The 17205-nt window shown below is 55.4% G+C and overlaps 1 protein-coding gene across 3 annotated transcripts in view; it reads right to left on the bottom strand.

Annotated features, from left to right (window-relative positions):
* OSBPL1A (oxysterol binding protein like 1A) overlaps window positions 1-17205 on the bottom strand; it is a 79089-nt gene that overhangs the window by 40373 nt on the left and 21511 nt on the right. For 2 of the 3 annotated variants that reach the window (XM_036418647.2, XM_045574218.1), the window contains 2 exons: window positions 15054-15135; window positions 10939-11045 (listed from right to left, as the gene is read on the bottom strand). In XM_036418647.2, the coding sequence (XP_036274540.1) occupies window positions 10939-11045; window positions 15054-15135 (189 nt within the window). Of the gene's footprint in view, window positions 1-5339; window positions 5668-10938; window positions 11046-15053; window positions 15136-17205 lie in introns of those variants that run through there. The other variant, XM_036418650.2, reaches the window with a different exon arrangement.

The following is a 17205-nucleotide window of genomic DNA, read 5'->3' as shown; positions in this document are numbered from 1 at the left end:
ATGCTCTCTCTCCCCCTCTCTCTGAAATCAATGAAAATATACTTTTTCTTTTAAATGCCACACAATGGGCACAAGGTCGAGCTGGGTGAGAGAAGCATGTGAGCGCCACACCTGCCCAGCCTCAGGAGGGCTAACCCAGCGGGCGGCCCGTCCACCACGCAGAGGCTTTGTCCCCAGCGTGGAGACCCCCGCTGTGAGCGCCCGCAGGAAGTCAAGGGCAGCGCTGGCGGGTTTGTTCGCTAAGTTACGAAAACGGGAACTGAGAATCTGAAATCTGGCAAAGAGCACATGATCCTCCTTCAAGAGACAAAGGGTAAGACACGGGCAGGTCCTAGGGAAGCATGAACTAAAAAGTGACAGAGAAAAGAGTAGCGACAAACTTAAAAGAAAAAGTCAGCATAAAGCTAAAGACGGTTCTTAAAAAAAAAAAAAATTAAAAAAAAAAAATACCCCAGCAAAGCTTAATGAGCCTCGTTTTTAGAGAGGGGGGTTTGTGTGGGCACATCCCCGCGAGTCCTCGGGGAAAAGGGTGAAGATTAGTAAAGCACACCTAACTACAGATCCAGCGTAAGTTGCAAAGACTGTTTTTAAGATATCGTGAACATCTTTACATTTCAAAACTTGAATGAAAAAGTGAATTCCTGGGAATACAGACCTTGTGGAAATGGACACAAGAATGAGGAGGGACGCTCCGGCCTGTCCGGGGCCAGGAGGCCTCACACGGAACTGAAGAAGTCCATCCCATGAACAGACGCTGAAACCCCAGAAGCCAAACCGAGGAGGAGGCCCGAAACACGGCGCCGATGGGTCTGCGCTGGGCGGGGCGGCCGCGCACGCACACCTGTCACTGGGCACCGGGGCCATTTTTAAAAAAACTTAATAGAAGCAGAAAGAACATGTGAGGAAACTCAACGCCCCTTTCACGATAAAAAATAATAAAATTATTGACAAGGTAAGGACAAACGGGAACTTTGTTCATCTGATGAATGGCATTTACTAAGTGTCATTCCCGACAGCCAATCGCTAGAGCCAGAAGCACGCTGTCCTTGAAAACCAGGGTGAGCCCGGACCCCTCAGCTCCAGGCAGCTCTGTCCTGACTGCCCCCCGCCCCCCGCCCCGAACCCCTCAGCCCCAGGCAGCTCTGGGCTGACACCACCCCCCCGCCCCGGACCCCTCAGCCCCAGGCAGCTCTGTGCTGACCACCTCCCCTCCCACCCCTCAGCTCCAGGCAGCTGTGTCCTGACCTGACCACCCCCCGCCCCCCCGCCCCGGACCCCTCAGCCCCAGGCAGCTCTGTGCTGACCACCTCCCCTCCCACCCCTCAGCTCCAGGCAGCTGTGTCCTGACCGCCCCCCGGCCCCCGCCCCGAACCCCTCAGCCCCAGGCAGCTCTGTGCTGACCACCCGCCTGGCCACCTGCTGCGTCAGCAACCGGGAACGTGGTGGGAAGACTGAGCAGCAGGACCAATGTGCCCTCCACAGAGGCAGGGGCCAGCTTCCCTCTTATGCTCTCACTTCCCACTCTCTCCTCGCCTGCTGCAATCTGGCTTCTCCGCATTCTGTGTGCAAACGGCACTGACCGCTGGCTGCCCACCCGTAACCCGGTCAGTCCCCCTCTCGACCCCTGGCCCCGTCTCCAGCCTCTCCTGCCTCCCTCCCAGGCCCCGCCTCCCCGGCTGTGCTTGACTCCAAATGTGGATCCGTCCTTGTCCCAGCCCTTTCCAGCCGCCCGCTCCTGGGGGTGTTCCTGCCTCCTTCACACCCCCGTTTGTTCAGGTGACTCCCCAAACCAGTGGTGCCCACACTGCACTGGGGAAGGACACCCTAATGGGGTGTCATCATGTCCAAAGGGAACCCACTCTCCCCACCCCCTTTACCACCCCTTCCGTCACCTTCACCAGGGACTCGGGCCCACACCTGGGTCATTGGTGACGCCCCACCTCTCCCTCCCTCCTGGCCCCCAGTCCCTCTAGCATCCGCTCCTTTACATCCTCGCCTTGCCCCGGAGTCTCCCCTTCCTTCTCAGCCGCCACCTGGAATTCCGGGCCTGCCCCTCCCCCTCACAGGGAGCAAATCCGATTAAGTCTCTGCTGACTGTGTCTCCCTGAGTCTACCTGCCCCAGTTAAGATCCCAACTCCTCAGGCTAATGTGCAGTCAGTCCTTCAAGACCTGCTGCTGCTCCTCCAGCCTGACACCCCGGGTCCTGCCCTGAGGCCCCCCCACAGGCCCTCCCAGCTCCTCCAGCCTGACACCCCCAGTCCCGCCCTGAGGGCCACCCCCACAGGCCCTCCCAGCTCCTCCAGCCTGACCTCCCACCTCCCAGGGTGCACAGTGCTTCTCCAGGCCTGGGCCACCTGACTCCCAGGGCGACCCCATTAGGTTAGCGAGGCCGACGCACAGCAGGGCCTCCCAAGCTGGCATCAGTGCACCCTGAACTGAGGACATAATGCCACACCCCGGATCCCCCACAGGAAACTCAGCGTATGGACAGATGCAACCTACGGTGACCGCCACGGGAACGCACAGGAGGCACTGGCCTAACACCGGGCAGGCGGGAGGAGGAAACGTGTGTCTGCCTGCAACTCCCTCTCACCGCCTCAGCCCCAGCTCCGAGAGCCGTGTCTGCAAACTCATTAGTCAGCAGAGCCAAATATCCACAGCATTAACGACTGACATTTCTTTTGAGAGCCACATTTTTTAAACTTAAACTATATAGGAAGGTACATTTTTTTAACTTAATTAGGGTCCTCCTGAGCTGGCCTTTGCTAAAAACATCCTCGATCTGATTGAGGTACACTCAAGGGGCCAAAGGGCAGAGCCGCGGTTTGCCAACCACTGCCTGAGAGGAACATGGTGGGAAGAAAACAATCCCCCCCCCACTACAGCCTCAGTGCCACTGCTACAAACTTAGCAGGATAGACCCTGGGTCACGTGGAGCACGAGAAGCCACACACACACACACATATACACACACACAAACACACACGCATGCACACAAGCACAAACACGCGCGCACACACACTGCTAATGAAAATCTTACGTATTTTTTGTTCAAAATGCCACAAAAGTTATCAAAATAAAAACCAGCTTCATCACCGATAAGGGCTTAATCTCCAACATTTACAGGGAACTCATGAAGCTTAACAAAAATAATATAAACAACCCAATCAAAAAATGGGCAAGGGACCTAAATAGATCCTTTCAGAAAGAGGACAGAAGGAAGGCCCAGAGGCATATGAAAACATGCTCAACGTCACTAATCATCCGAGTGATGCAAATCAAAACAATGCGGTACCACTTCATACCTGTCAGAATGGCTATCATCAAGAAATCAACAAACAAAAGTGCTGGATGTGGAGAAAAAGGAGCCCTCATGCACTGCTGGTGGGAGTGCAGACTGGTGCAGCCACTGCGGAGAACAGTATGGAGTTCCCTCAAAAAACTAAAAATGGAACTTTCATTTGACCCAGTGATCCCACTTCTAGGAATATATCCTAAGAAACTAGAAACACCAATCAGAAAGGATATATGCACCCCTATGTTCATAGCAGCACAATTCGCCATAGCTAAGATTTGGAAACAGCCTAAGCAGATGAGTGGATTAGAAAACTATAGTGCATCTGCACAATGGAATATTATGCTGCTGTAAAAGGGAAGGTACTCCTACCATTTGCAACAGCATGGATGGAACTGGAGAGCATTATGCTAAGTGAAGTAAGCCAGGCAGAGAAAGATAAATATTACATGATCATACTCATTTGTGGAATATAATGAACAACATAAACTGATGAACAAAAATAGATCCAGAGACAGAGAAACATTGATCAGACCATTAAACCTCAGGGGAGGGTGGGGATAGGGGGAGGAGATCAACCAAAGGACTTGTAGGCGTGCATGTGGACCTAACCAATGGACACAGACACAAGGGGGTGAGGGCATGAGGAGGGGGTTAGGGGGGGTCATAGGGGACTAAGGACACATATGTAACACTGTAATCAATAAAGAAATTAAAGAAAATAAAAATAAAAAAATGATTAAAAATAAAAACCAGTTTTATTTCACATCATCTTTATTTAACTTGCATTCTAGCTGTTTCCAAAATTAATCTGTATATTTCTGGATGGCATACCCAAGTTAGCAATGTGGGAATGTGTTGAATAATGCAAACCAGTAAAAATTCCACATTTCTGCCTGTGAAAGGAACCAGGGTTTCCTGAGTCCTCAGGAGCTGACACACGCCATGACCACCTGAGTGCCGGGCTGGTCTGTACCCAAGCGTGTGCGGGTCAGCATGAGCCTCACCGGAGCTGACCGAGCACAGCCACCTCCTGGCTCCTCTGAGCAGCAGGTCCACGGCCTGTGTGCACACTCCCCCGGCCGTCACAGGCCTCGCTTTTAACATGGGGACCCGAAGGAGCCTGTGCACTCCCCCATTCTGCAGGGAGAGGTCACGGGGTCCTTCCCACCTCAGACCCCCCTGAACAAGCCTCTGGGCCCGGGCCTCCGGGGTCCTGTCCAGGGAGCAGTGCTGTGGAGGCCAGAGGCTCCCGGTCAGACCTGGGGCCCAAATCAAACCTCACGGGGCGGAGCGGCCGTTGTCCTCAGACCTCAGACCGACGTTCACATTCAGGTTCCCGGCCCGCCTCACGTGACTCCGCCAACGCGCATTTCCAGCATTTTTCCCTTTTGGGATTCAGCCCAGCCAAGCAGTGAAAAGCTTCCCGCTGTGCGTCCTCCGTCCCCTCCCCCCTCCCGTCTGCCCTCCGATCCCCCTCCCCTGCCTGTCCTCGGACCCCTTCACACCCAGAAACTTTCCATCTGTCCGCAGCCCAGAGGCCACCAGGCGTCTCACCCTGCCCTCAACATCCCCCCTCCCGCTCCAAACCCAGAGAAACACCAGCAGAAAGGGGTTCGGGTTCGGGTTCGGGTTCGGCCACATACAAAGGCGCCTGTGAGTCATAAACATCCTCCAGCAAAACAAAGTGGGAGCCCTACCCTCACCCCCCGCTGGCCCTGGGTTTCCCGGACCTTCGGCGGCTGCTCGAGCACAAGCGGGAGGCCCGGCCGATGTCCGGAGGCTGGACGGGCACCCCTGGGAAGGTTACCCCGCACCCTTCACCCCGCCCGCCGCCCGCCTGCTCCCCGCGCTCAGGCGAAGGGGCGAGTCCCGGGGACCGGGGACCGGAGCCGCAGGGAGACCGTGGTCAGGGTCCCGCTCCCCGCTCCCCGCCGCGGCCGCACTGGCCTCCATCTGTTCCAGGTCGCCGCGGGGGGGCTCTCTTCCCCCTCTCCCCCTCCGAGGCCGCCCGCGCCCGCGCCCGCGCCCGCGCCCACCCACCTGGGCCGGGTCTGGGGATCCGGGCTCTCTCGCCTGAGCTCCTCTGCTGTCGCCGCCGAATGCGCTCGGCCTGCTCTCCGCCTCCCTGCAGCTGCCGCGCACCCAGGCTGGCCCCGCAAGGTCCCCTAAGTCACCTTCGTGCAGCCGCCCGCCCCGACCGGGCGAGGTCAGCGGAGGCGGCCCTGCCCCGCTGGGCGCTGACTCGGCCCCGAGCTCCCGGCCTGGGCCGTAGGGCCGGCTCCGGCTCAGAGCTCGGGCGCGGCACGGCCTGCCGCTGCTGCTGCTGCTGGTCCTCCGGCCCCTCCTCCCGCCTCCCCCTGCGTCCGTCTGGGAGGAGGGGTAGGACCTGCCAGGGGGCAGAGCCGCCAGCAGAGGCTGCGGGAACTGGGGGGAGCAGGCAGGAATTGGGGGGAGCAGGCAGGGAACTGGGGGAGCAGGCAGGAAACGCTACCCGCATCCCGCAGAGGCCGCGGTCCGGGCGGCGGGGAGCCCTCTGCTGGAGAAGCCGGCCCTGCAACTTTCAAATGCCTCCCGCCCGGGAGCGGAATCCTCTCCCGCGCCCCCACCTCCGGGATGGGGGACAAGGGTCTACGAAGCCGCGCTGTCCTTCACTCAGTTCGGGGTACTTTCTGGGCCGCCACTGGGACAGGAGGAAGCACAGCCTTCACCTGCCCTGGGAACCCTGCACTGGGCTCACTGCGGCCAGGCTTGGGGTACACACAGGCCAGAGGCAGGAAACCCCACACTATGCCTCAGGGGAGGTTCGGGCCAGTGGCAACCCCAGTGAACAGTGAGGCCGAAGCAGTAGCTCCAACCCTTCCTAATACTACAAAGCTGCCCTCCACCTCCTGGAACGAGTCACACAGAACAACACTGAGCGCCTGCCGGCAGCTCCCAGGTGAGCTCCCTCCCGCAGGGCGAGGGGCGGGGGGCGGGGGGCGGGGGGTGGGGGGGCGGGTGCGGGCCAGGACCAGGAGGCCCGGGCAGGGTCCGCAGGAAATGTGAAAGCCATGAGGCGCCCATGCCTGCCAACCTGGATGCTTTCTCTTCTTTTTAAAGAGAAAACAGCGTATTTCAGAAAGTCTTACTTGGTGCTGAGAGGAGCTCTCACTCAGTCTCCCTGTACCTGAAAGGGGGTGGAGGGTGGGATCCGGGTATGAAGTGGTGCCAGGCAGCAAACGCACCACGCCTGATGCGGGCTGGCTGAGGCCCGCCTGAGTGACCTGCTGGCGGAGACTCTGGGAAAGAGGCCCCGATCTGGAGATGGAATTCCCAAACATGGCCGGTTTGTTCAAGGTCAAGAGGGCAGGGTTAGCTGGTCTGATGCAAACAAAGCCTTTTAGTATTTGAACGTTCATGTTCCATCACCCAAACCCTCGCTATCCACCACACGCCAAGTACAGCAGCCACATGCCAAGTACAACAGCCATCGCTGGGTTCAGGGAAGAGAGCAAGGACCACACAATGTCACAATGTCACAACATCACAATGTTACCCTGATGAGAGCTACAATAGCAAGGACTCCAGGATCAGGAGCCAGTCTCACCCAGTTGGAAGGGGGACCCTGGGTGAGAGAGGGCAGGCATGCCATAGCCGCCTGCGACCTCGCCCACCGAGTGGCCCTGGGGAGGGAGGGAAGGGAGGTGGACAACTGAGATACAGGAAGAACGACGGGGGACGAGAAGGAAGGATGAAGCCCACACAGCTCACGTCTCTGGCTTGAGAGACTAAACGGTGATAATCCCCCAAGTTCCTCGGCTGCGATGCCGTGGCTGGAAACACCTCTGACACAGCCAGGGGCACCTGTCCCCAGGCACTGGCACACTGGCTGGTGCTCAGGAAGGGTCTGAGGCGGGCACCTGAGCCACCACGGATGCCGGCTGGAGCGGTGAACTGGAGGGAACAAGGCTGAGGGGAAGGGCCTCCCCCGCCCCCCCCCCCCCCGCACCCAGCTCCGAACTTAGGGATATGAAGTCAGGGCTCGGGCGGGGAAGGTGCTTCAGAGGAAGCTGTGGAGCTGCTGAGAAGGAAGAGCAGCTCTGGGCGCGGCACCTGCAGGCCACAGAGGAGGCTCCGGCAGCAGGAGTGGCAGGCAGCGCACGACTGACAGCAAGGTCATTCAGAGCTGTCCCCTGACTCAGCAGTAAGCCGTCAGGCAAGAATGGGTTCTGTGGGCTGGCAGCAGAGTCAAGAAGTAACAACAGAAAGAACCTTCTTTAAGTGGAACTGGAAAGGGAGCCAGAAGCTCGGGGAGAGAGGGGGCTGGTTTCGAGCAGAATGGACGAGAGCAGAGACTCCAGGAGGAGAGAGAGACAGACACGGGCATGGGCACGGCGGACGGGGCAGCCTGGCAATGGTTGCCTAACCCTTAACCAAGCTTCGCTCGGAGCAGAAGGGGAGAAGACGCCGTAGAGACGAGGCCGAAGCCAGGCCGGGAAGGCGTTCACATTGGGATGGAATAGATCAGGGACAACGGCTCAAGGACTGTGATCAATACAGCAAGCGAGTGGTACCAGCGGCCAGGAGGTTCGCTGTGAGTCCACATGAAGCAGGATCTCTCCCAGAGCAGCATCTGTCTGCCCGCAGCCCCGCTGCAGGCCCCAACGTGGCCCGAATCTGCCCGTCAACACGCAGCAGCCGATTCCCATCACACATCCGGCTGCACGCACTGACAGGGAGGAGACGACGTGGGCGTAGAGCCATCTCACCGGGAGCCCACGCCAGCTGTAAGGAGGCACGTCCCCACCCGGACAAGCAGGTCTGACGAGCATGGAGGGAGCTGGGCCACCGCAGAGAAGACGGGCGCCCAGTGGCATCTGACATTTACCCGCGTGACACCATCCCCCCTCCGCTGAGGGGAACCCAGAACAGAGCTGACCCAGGAGCCCAGTTCCCAGCCTCTTGAACACCAGGCCAGAGAAAACCCCGCAGGAACGTCCTAGTACGATTACGTCCTGCCCCTAAAACATCTGGTGGCTTCCCGTCAGCACATCCATCACAAACTTGACAACCTGCTTTATTCCAGCCTGTTTTCCAACCGAGGCAGCATCACTGACAAGTAAAATATGCCCAGTCACGCCTCTGAACGTGGAGGCCGTGTGAAACCTCGGGACCTGGGTCACGTGGAAGCATTCCCTAACACGCCAGCGACACCCACGTGCCACTGACACATCGGCCGGGGCTCCGGGAAACACCCAGGCTCTCACACGCCAGGGACTCTGCCTGCGGACGTCACTTTACCAAGTCTGGTTCTCTGGCTCTTGTTTTAATAAACAGATTTAAAGAGTAAATCAGAAGGGATCAATATTCCGTGGCTAGAGGCAGGCACACAGTCAATCTAAAAATCAGACAGCATTAAAATAAAAAAAACACCATAAGGAGCCACAGAGAAAAGAGCTAACAATATTGTAATTAACTTTGTTTGGTGACAGATGGTGTGATAATGACACCATGAGGTACACAAGCACTGAATCAGGATGTTGTGCACCTGAAATGAAACTAATATTATATGTCAACTACAATTAAAAATTCTAAAGATAACCTTATGGCTATTTTGAAGTCAATAATAAAAACTTGGCAAATAAAAAAAACTAAGGAACAAAAGAGAATTCAATAAGTCTTAGCAAAGATCTATATGATTTCACTCACGTGAGGAATGTGAAACTGAACGTTATAAACACAAACAGCAGTGTGGTGGCTGCCGGGGGCTGTGGGGTTGGGGGGAGTCTGTCTGTCTCTCCTCCTGGAGTCTCTGCTCTCGTCCATTCTCCTCTAGTATGAGGAGACAGATTTGACCTTGGGTGGGCACATGGTCCTTGATACAGACGTTGTAAATTAGTAACCACACATGAAACCTGCATGTTCGTTCGTGTTGACTAATGTCACCCCAATACAATTTAAAATAAATATATATTGTATCTTGGAGGGGGGGGGAAGTACCTGCAGGACTGGGCCATTTTGTAAAAAAAATCAGAGTCCTGTGAGCACTGTCCCCACAGGCACTTCCGGGTTAAGTTTAAAAATTCAGCTTAAGAAACAAGCGTGAGGCCCTGGCTGGGTCGCTCAGGTCGTCAGAACATTGTCCCAATGCACCATAGTGGATGGTTCAATCCAGGTCCAGGCCATAAGAGTCAACCCATGAATGCCTAAGTCAGAGCAACAATAAACTCGTGTGGCCCCCCCCTGCCCCTCTCTTTCTCTCCCCCCTCCCCCCCCAAAAAAATCAATAATTAAGAAAATAAATGTCAAGCATTCAAATGTCAAGCATTCAGAGTAACTGTCATCAAGAAAATGTTAGATTGAGCCGAAACCGGTTTGGCTCAGTGGTAGAGCGTCGGTCTGCGAACTGAAAGGTCCCAGGTTCGATTCCGGTCAAGGGCATATACATTGGTTGCGGGCACATCCCCGGTAGGGGGTGTGCAAGAGGCAACTGGTTGATGTTTCTCTCTCATCAACGTTTCTAGCTCTCTATCTCTCTCCCTTCCTCCTCTCTGTAAAAATATCAATAAAATATATTTAAATAAAAGAAAATGTAGAATGATGCAGTATGCACTTCACCCACGGAGTTCTGTTCACTCGGGTAAATTAAAGGGCCAGATAGTTTTCACATAAAGACCTTGGTTTCTAGAATGTCTTCCGAACCTTCTTATTGGAATGCTCCACTGGAAGTAGAACTTGAAACACGCTTATTAACAAACACGGCTCTATCCACAACCTGGATGGTACAAACAGGAATTGTTTCGGAATCGTCCTGCCTAATGAAGAATGAATGAGTTCTGGAGCGTGAGAGATCCTGTTCCGTGGCATGTGTGTTATAAGATATAACCCCTCTAATGTATGAAATAGCTATTGCGTGAAATGTTTGCTGTATGGAAACCCCCGATACCCTGGAACTTCCAAAATTGATGACCACCCCACTATCTTGATGTAAAAGCTCTGCGCCCTTAACGTGTAAACGCCCTGCTCCCAGCATAAGGCACACCGTCTGGCCCACACTGATAAGGACACAGCTGGTGACCGCGGTCTATATAACCCTGAGACCGTCTTCAGTTGTGGTCTCCTGCCCAATGAGAGGAGGACTCCTCGTCGCTCCGAGAGACAAGCCCCTCACTGCTCTGCTGTGTGAGCCTGAACCACCTGTGGCTGCCTGCCTGTCTCTGTCTTCGTTGTCTGTCCTTCAGTGTGCATCCGGGTGGCCTGTGCCGGAGCCTGGGACCCACTAGGAATCGGTAAATAAACCTGTGTGAGTGCACACTCATTCTGTCTGTGTGTCATGCGTTTCAGTTCGGCTCAGCAGTCTAGACACTGAAGTACCAGAGCATAGACCGTGCTTATTGCTGACTCCTGGTCGCCTGCGTTTGTCCCACTGAGTCTAGACAGATAATCAGCTAATTGGGGCTTAACTGGGACAACCTGCCACCCACGTGGTTCAAGTAAACTTTTACAAAAGGCAAACAGGCAGCTGACTGAGCTGGCCAAGGACGCCGCCTCGTGTCCCGTCGGCACCGAGGCTCCTACCTGCGCGTTTGAAAGCAACGACTCACTGGGCGGCCGCCAGTAGGTGACGCCCAACAACTGCTGGGCCTCGGCGAGGACCTACCCCTTCCTGCTTCGCGAGGAGCGTGAGGCAGTCGCTCAGCGCCGCACAGGTCTCCCTCGAAGCCTCGGAGACGACGTCGACTTTCTGAAGAAATGACGGCAGCATCTCTGAAATAAACACACACCCAGTGAGCGGGATCGTAGTCATCCCAGTCAGCTCCGACCACAGACGCTCTTCCAGCCGCCAGCTCCGTGCCTTCTTCCCGCCCCGGAACAGAGCTCAGTCCAGTCCACAGGCATCAGCAAGCAGGGGCCGCCGCGCATGGAGAGGGAGGGCGGTCTGGCTGGGAAGGCGGACGTCCGCGGGCAGAGCCAGGCTGGACACGCGTGTTCAAGAGCAGCGGCTGCCGGAGGGAGGGCTGAGGGCGCTGGTTACACATCCTGTCTCCTTGCCTGACGCACCCGGACTATCCCTCAATTCAACCGGAAATCACCGCCGTTGGCAGGCTGGCTAATGTACCCGATGGCGGCATTAACCCAACTTCCTCTGGTTCTTTTGTTTAATACGTTAGTATTGATTTCAGAGAGGCAGGGAGAGGGAGAGAGAGAAATATCAATGAAGAGAGAATCACTGATTCACTGCTTCCTGCACGCCCCCCACTGGGGATCGAGCCCACAACCCGGGCATGTGCCCTTGACTGGAATCGAGCCTGGGACCCTTCAGTCCGCAGGCTGATGCTCTATCCACTGAGCCAAACCGGTTTCGGCTCAGGGCCTTTTAGTAGGTTCGATCCTACAGTTTCTTATTTCCTAGAATGAGTTTGTGTGGAAAGAAAGAACTGGCAGTGCTGTGGTCCCATATCCCCAGGTGCCCTGAAGAAACTCTGAACCATTTACCATTAACCGTACCCCATTCACCATCACAGAGAACAGGAACACGGGACAGAATGCACGCCCGTCACATCAAAGTACACGCCATTTCCCCTCGGGATCAATGCAGGGACACAGCTGAAAGCCGTTTGGAATGTATTTTACCTGTGCATTAGGGTCCTTTAAATGTGTCTTTTCCATCAAATAAAAAGCATAACACTGAGGAAGCTTTTCATCAAAAAAAATAAAAGGAGAAAGACAATGACATTGGCCGCATCCTTTGTATTTCAATGGCCTCACTTAGAACGCTGTTTTAGCCAATTAACGTTCAGAGATGAAGCGGTAATGAGTAAGTGCTAAGTGAACGGATGGCTGGCTCCCATGGCTGGCCTACTGTAGAAAAGTGGACAGCTACTTTTGAGGAAACATGTTATTTTTTATAGGAAAATTATTTTTGAACTCAGGAAAGATGCCATAAGATCCAAAGTGAGAAACTTCTCTTCCGAGACGTATAAAAAGCTCCCGATCTGCCGTTGCCATGACGCCCTGTAACTTCCATCTGGGCAACGATACAGAGTGCTTGTTTCTTTTATGGGAACAAACTTGCCCTGGCACCGCCGCTCCCGGCTCCGACGAGGAAAAACCACCTGTTCCCCATAACCTCGCCGAGCCATCTCGCCATTCCCCGGGCGCACTTCCTGCGAAGCTCTCTTCCTAGAAACAGGCCTCCAGACTTTGTCCAGACGCTTCCTCTCCCTGAGCCTGGAAATAACTCCTCATGTTCGGAAGCTTCCAAGGAACCACCTCACACCCTGGAACATTCTGGGATCTATCTATGTTCCGGGAGCAACATTCAGGAGCTACATTCCGGGAGCAGCAGAGGAAGGTGAGGCCGGACAGGGTGGCCAGCCGAGAGCCGTGGCTGTCCTCACGGAGAACGCTGTGGCCTGCTTAGGGCCTGGCAGGGAGTGGGGAGGGAATGCGCAGAGACATCAGGGATGGAATGGCGGGCGAGAAGAGACCCCGACTCCAGGTCTGGGAGAGGCCAGGGTCTCCCTGGGGGGAGGAGCCGACAGGGAGGAGGGAAGGACCCACAGGGCTGGTGGTCTTCAGCTCCGCTTGGCCTCATCTAAGCGAGACCTGTGAGCGAGTGGGTGTTCCACTCACTGGGTGTGTGTTCTAGACTAGGGGTGTCGAACTCAATCAGAGAAGGGGCCAAAATCTAAAATCCAGCCTAAATCGCGGGCCGAATGGTTTACTGAACAGTCATAAACTGTCATTGTGATGGAAATGCAGCGGAGTGCAGTGATGACAGCGCGGTGCGGGCCACATTGCAAGGCCTGGCGGGATGGATTTGGCCCGCGGGCCTTGTGTTTGACACATGTGTTCTAGAAGGATCCCTGCAGGGCTGAGGCAGCAGGGACCTGGGCCTGTCCAGAGGCCACTGCAGTGGGCTCTTCGGGAGACGGTGTGGCAGGGCGAAGGCGGGGAGGGGGGGACGCGGGGACTGGGTAGACTCGGGGAAGGGGGGGATGCAGGGACTCAGGGCGGACGAAGGAGGGGAGGGCAAACGCAGGGATGGGGCGGACTCGGGGACTCGAGGATTCAGGGAGGGCGAAGGCAGTCGGGCGGGGGGCCGCTGACATGGGGATGGGCTGCCTGAAGCCTGGGATCCTGATGGAAGGCTATAAGTGATGGAGGTGCAGAGCGAAGTGACCCTGCTTTCTAAGCTGGGATGCACTTCCATGCAGTAGCGTGCAGGGACGTGTGCGCATGAAGGGCACGTGGAATAACTCCTCATGTTCGGAAGCTTCCAAGGAACCACCAGTAGCGTGCAGGGACGTGTGCAACATGCAGTCACGGGATCAACAACACGAATATGCGTCCACCCAGATCCAATCCCCGCAACCCTTGGGTGATGAAGCAGTGGTCACGTGTAAACGCCCCACACGCAGACTTGGTGTAACTGAGGGCGGGAGGGGGTATCTGGAGGACAGAGGGCTGCCCACCTCAGGAAGCCCCTGGGCTGCGCTGCCGGGTGGTTCTGGCTGTGGACAGAGACTGGCAGAGGCTGCCACGCTGCTTCCTGGGACCCTTCAGTGGCCATGCCAACCAGAGCCTGATTCAGCTCCATCCCGTGCCCTTGATCGGAATCCAACCTGGGACCCTTCAGGCCTCAAGCCGACACTATCCACTGAACCACACCAGCTAGGGCTACATCTTTTAAATGTTGCTGTATCTCTTCTTGCTTTGGATGGTTCTTGGCAAAGATGGTGTTTTAAGAGCCCATTGCTGGCCGATGGTCTGAGCATAACTCTACGCAGACACTAGACCCTGAAGGGCGAATTCCAGCCATGTGAATTCCAGCGAATAAAGCTGCGATGACTTCTACAAGTCCACTGCGATGGACAGTGCTCGTACACTATTCCAGAGCAATTCGCCATCACAACGTCCTACCTGCTATCTGCCCACAGCTGTCTTCCCGCCGCGGTCCCTGCTGACATGACCAATTCTGAGGGGCTGGAGGGATGCCCGAGGCCCATCTGGAGACGGAGCATCTACACCAGTTCCTCTAACGGTGACATCTCCTCTGTCTCGGGCATGCACACACGGAGCCTGGGAGCTCCCTGAGGGACACCAGTTCATGCTGAACACGGATCACTAGTAATCACCTAAGAGAACGGAAGCAGTCACACGCTAGAGACCGCACCGTCAGGCCAAGAAACAGTTCCTTCAGGTACGAAGTCCAGTGACACATCCAACTCTGCATTGTGGTGTTGGCTCTGACATTTCCTACCAGGTTGTGTTTTGATTTCTGAAGGATGTGTAGTCAACCCCCAATAATTCATAACTAGCGGAGAGGGGAGACATGGAAGGTGAAGGCGGGTCGCCATCAGCAAGCAAGCTCGTGCAGGCGCAGAATGGAAGGCACAGCCTCACTCACGGGGGAAGCGGCTCTTCAGGCAGAGCTGAGGGGGCAGAGCAAGGGCCACGCTAGGACCCTCACGGCAGCACCACAAGCGAGTTCCAACAACACAGCCAAAGTGAGTTTCCAGCCCCAAGACGGTAACTGTGACTCTGGTTTTCTTTTTCTTAAAAGAATAAAAACGTTTTAACCTAAAGGAGAAATTTTAAACAGCCCTTTTAAAACTTCAAAATGGTTTTCTCAAACGGAGAACTGACTTCACAACCAAACATTATCTGAACATACAGCCAAGCAGGACGGCAGAGCCGACATCTAGGAGAAAGGCTGTGTGAGAGGCGGGGCTGAAGCTGGTGCCGTCTCTGGGTTTTGGTGGTTTTTACCTTTAGCCACGTCACACTCCTGCATCATCTGGAGAAAGCTGGAGAGTTCCCTATCGAGGCGCTGCCGGCATGCCTGCGCTTTCTGGGAAGAAAAAACAAACAGAGAGCCAAGGTGAAAATGAACTGAAGTATCCATCTTCTATAAAAACTGCTGTTTGAAATGTTAGCCCTGCTCTTTGGCCTCTGTAAACGCTTGCTTGCTTAAATAATAAGGAAAATAAGATTACTCCCACTTCAGAGAGGCCATTAAACCTTCCCCGGACGAAGTTATCAGTGCTGGCACCAGGCCAGGCCTTGGTTGAGGTCGAAAGACCCAGCACATAGGGGCTCTTTAAGAACTTGCAAAGGGAGTTGGAAACACCCCATATTTGGGAGACAAAGAAGGTAAAAACATATAAATAGGGAAAGTTCCTCCATGTGAGGGCCCAGAATTTGAGAGACATTTTCCTCTGGACCCGAGTGTAATAAATTAGCTCCATCTCTGTAAGTATAGCTTGGTTCTTCTCCGGTTTTCTGAAACAGATCCATTAAAAGACTTCTATTTACAGATGCTCTGATGTTCCATCCAAACGGGGGTGTGCAGGAGGCAGCTGATGGATGTTTCTAGCTCTCTGTCCCTCTCCCTTCCTCTCTGTAAAAAAATCAATAAAATATATTTAATTAAAAAAACAAAACAAAAAAACTCGAATGTTTCCAAATTCCAAGCATAGTCAGTACCTACTGTGCAGACCTGGACACTCTCACTGCTCCCACTCCCACCCACGACACATGTCCGAGGCAGCGCACCACTGCTAATGGGCTTACGTTCATGGAGAAATTACCCAATGCATCCCCGACTGTGTCTTTGAAACTATTAAAAAGTCCAGATGGTGCCAGCACTTGGAATCACACGCTGAGCCACTCAGAGAGCTAACCGCTGCCGCCCCCACCGTCAGACACGCTAAGGACACGCTCTCAGCGAGAAGCTTATGACAAGGAGGTGATGTCAGTGACAGACAGAACCCTTCCCGTCACAGAGAGTCCCCGTGACGCTGTATCTGCCTGAGTGTGTATCTGCAACCCAAAGAGAACAATCAGATAAATCCGCCCATTTTGTGAACAATGTGACTTTATTGTTAATTTTGTTTATGTTTCCCCTTAAAGGGGGAGACAAGCGAGAAAGCGGTGGCTTTACGGTGGGTGGGATGGGAGTGAGCACGTCTGTGCCGAGCGCCTTGGCCTCATTAGAGCCAGCTGTGCGGGGAGAAGAACTTCCCCTTCCTGGCCCTCCCCGCCTCTGCCCTGCTCATCTCCACGCCAACCACTGGCCTGTGACCCCCAATCGGACCCGTGAGCCCGGGGACACCTGGCCTTTTCCCTGTGGAAGCCGGTGCTGCTCAGCTCCGCTGCAGAGGGTCAGCACGGGAGAGTGGGCCGTGGCTGTCTCCCCAGAAGTCTGCGTGAGTCTGTTTTGAGTTCTAACAACATAAAGTTCTCTTGTTCTGAGAGAGCCTCCCAAACGGCCCAGCGAAACCCTCCGACGTGCTGTGGTTTGCTGGGCTGTCTCTCCCGGGGCGAATGGTCTCTCACGGGCGGTCTCTCACGAGCGGTCTCTCACAGGGCGCATGGTCTGTCCCGGGGCGCATGGGGGCGGAGAGGACAAGTGGACCTCGGGGACTGGGCCTTCTTCACTCCAACACCCCTCCGGGCACACCGAGGTCAGCGTCAGCTTTCCTTCTGGGAGTGCAGCGCACTAAGTTGGCCTCACTCGCAGACGGCGAACCCTGGTACGCACGCCGGTCCGAGGCGCCCACCCAGGACCAGAGCCATCCCCAAGCATTGTCCTGACACCTGCCTCTCTCCGCCGCCCCTCGCCATCCACCGGACACCGCTGATGTCCTGATGACGACCGGCTGGCGGGGGTCGCCCCCACGCACTCCTGTCCGGGTGGGACCAGGGGGCCCTGCCATCAACGACCAGTGCCACGTGACTGACACAGAAAAGGAAGGAAGGGGCGAGTGGGACAGAGTGCGTTCTCCAGCTGCCATTTCTTCTCCGAGGCTGTCGGTTCCATTATGAAGCCCAAGAACCATTTACGAAGGCTACGGTCTGTGAGCTCTCTGCCAGACCAGCATGGACATGAACCCTCCTTCTCGCCGTCCAGGCTGTTCAC

The sequence above is a fragment of the Pipistrellus kuhlii genome, unplaced genomic scaffold (assembly GCF_014108245.1).
Source record: "Pipistrellus kuhlii isolate mPipKuh1 unplaced genomic scaffold, mPipKuh1.p scaffold_m20_p_6, whole genome shotgun sequence".
Lineage (NCBI taxonomy): Eukaryota > Metazoa > Chordata > Mammalia > Chiroptera > Vespertilionidae > Pipistrellus > Pipistrellus kuhlii.
This window is presented reverse-complemented; position numbering and strand designations above follow the sequence as displayed.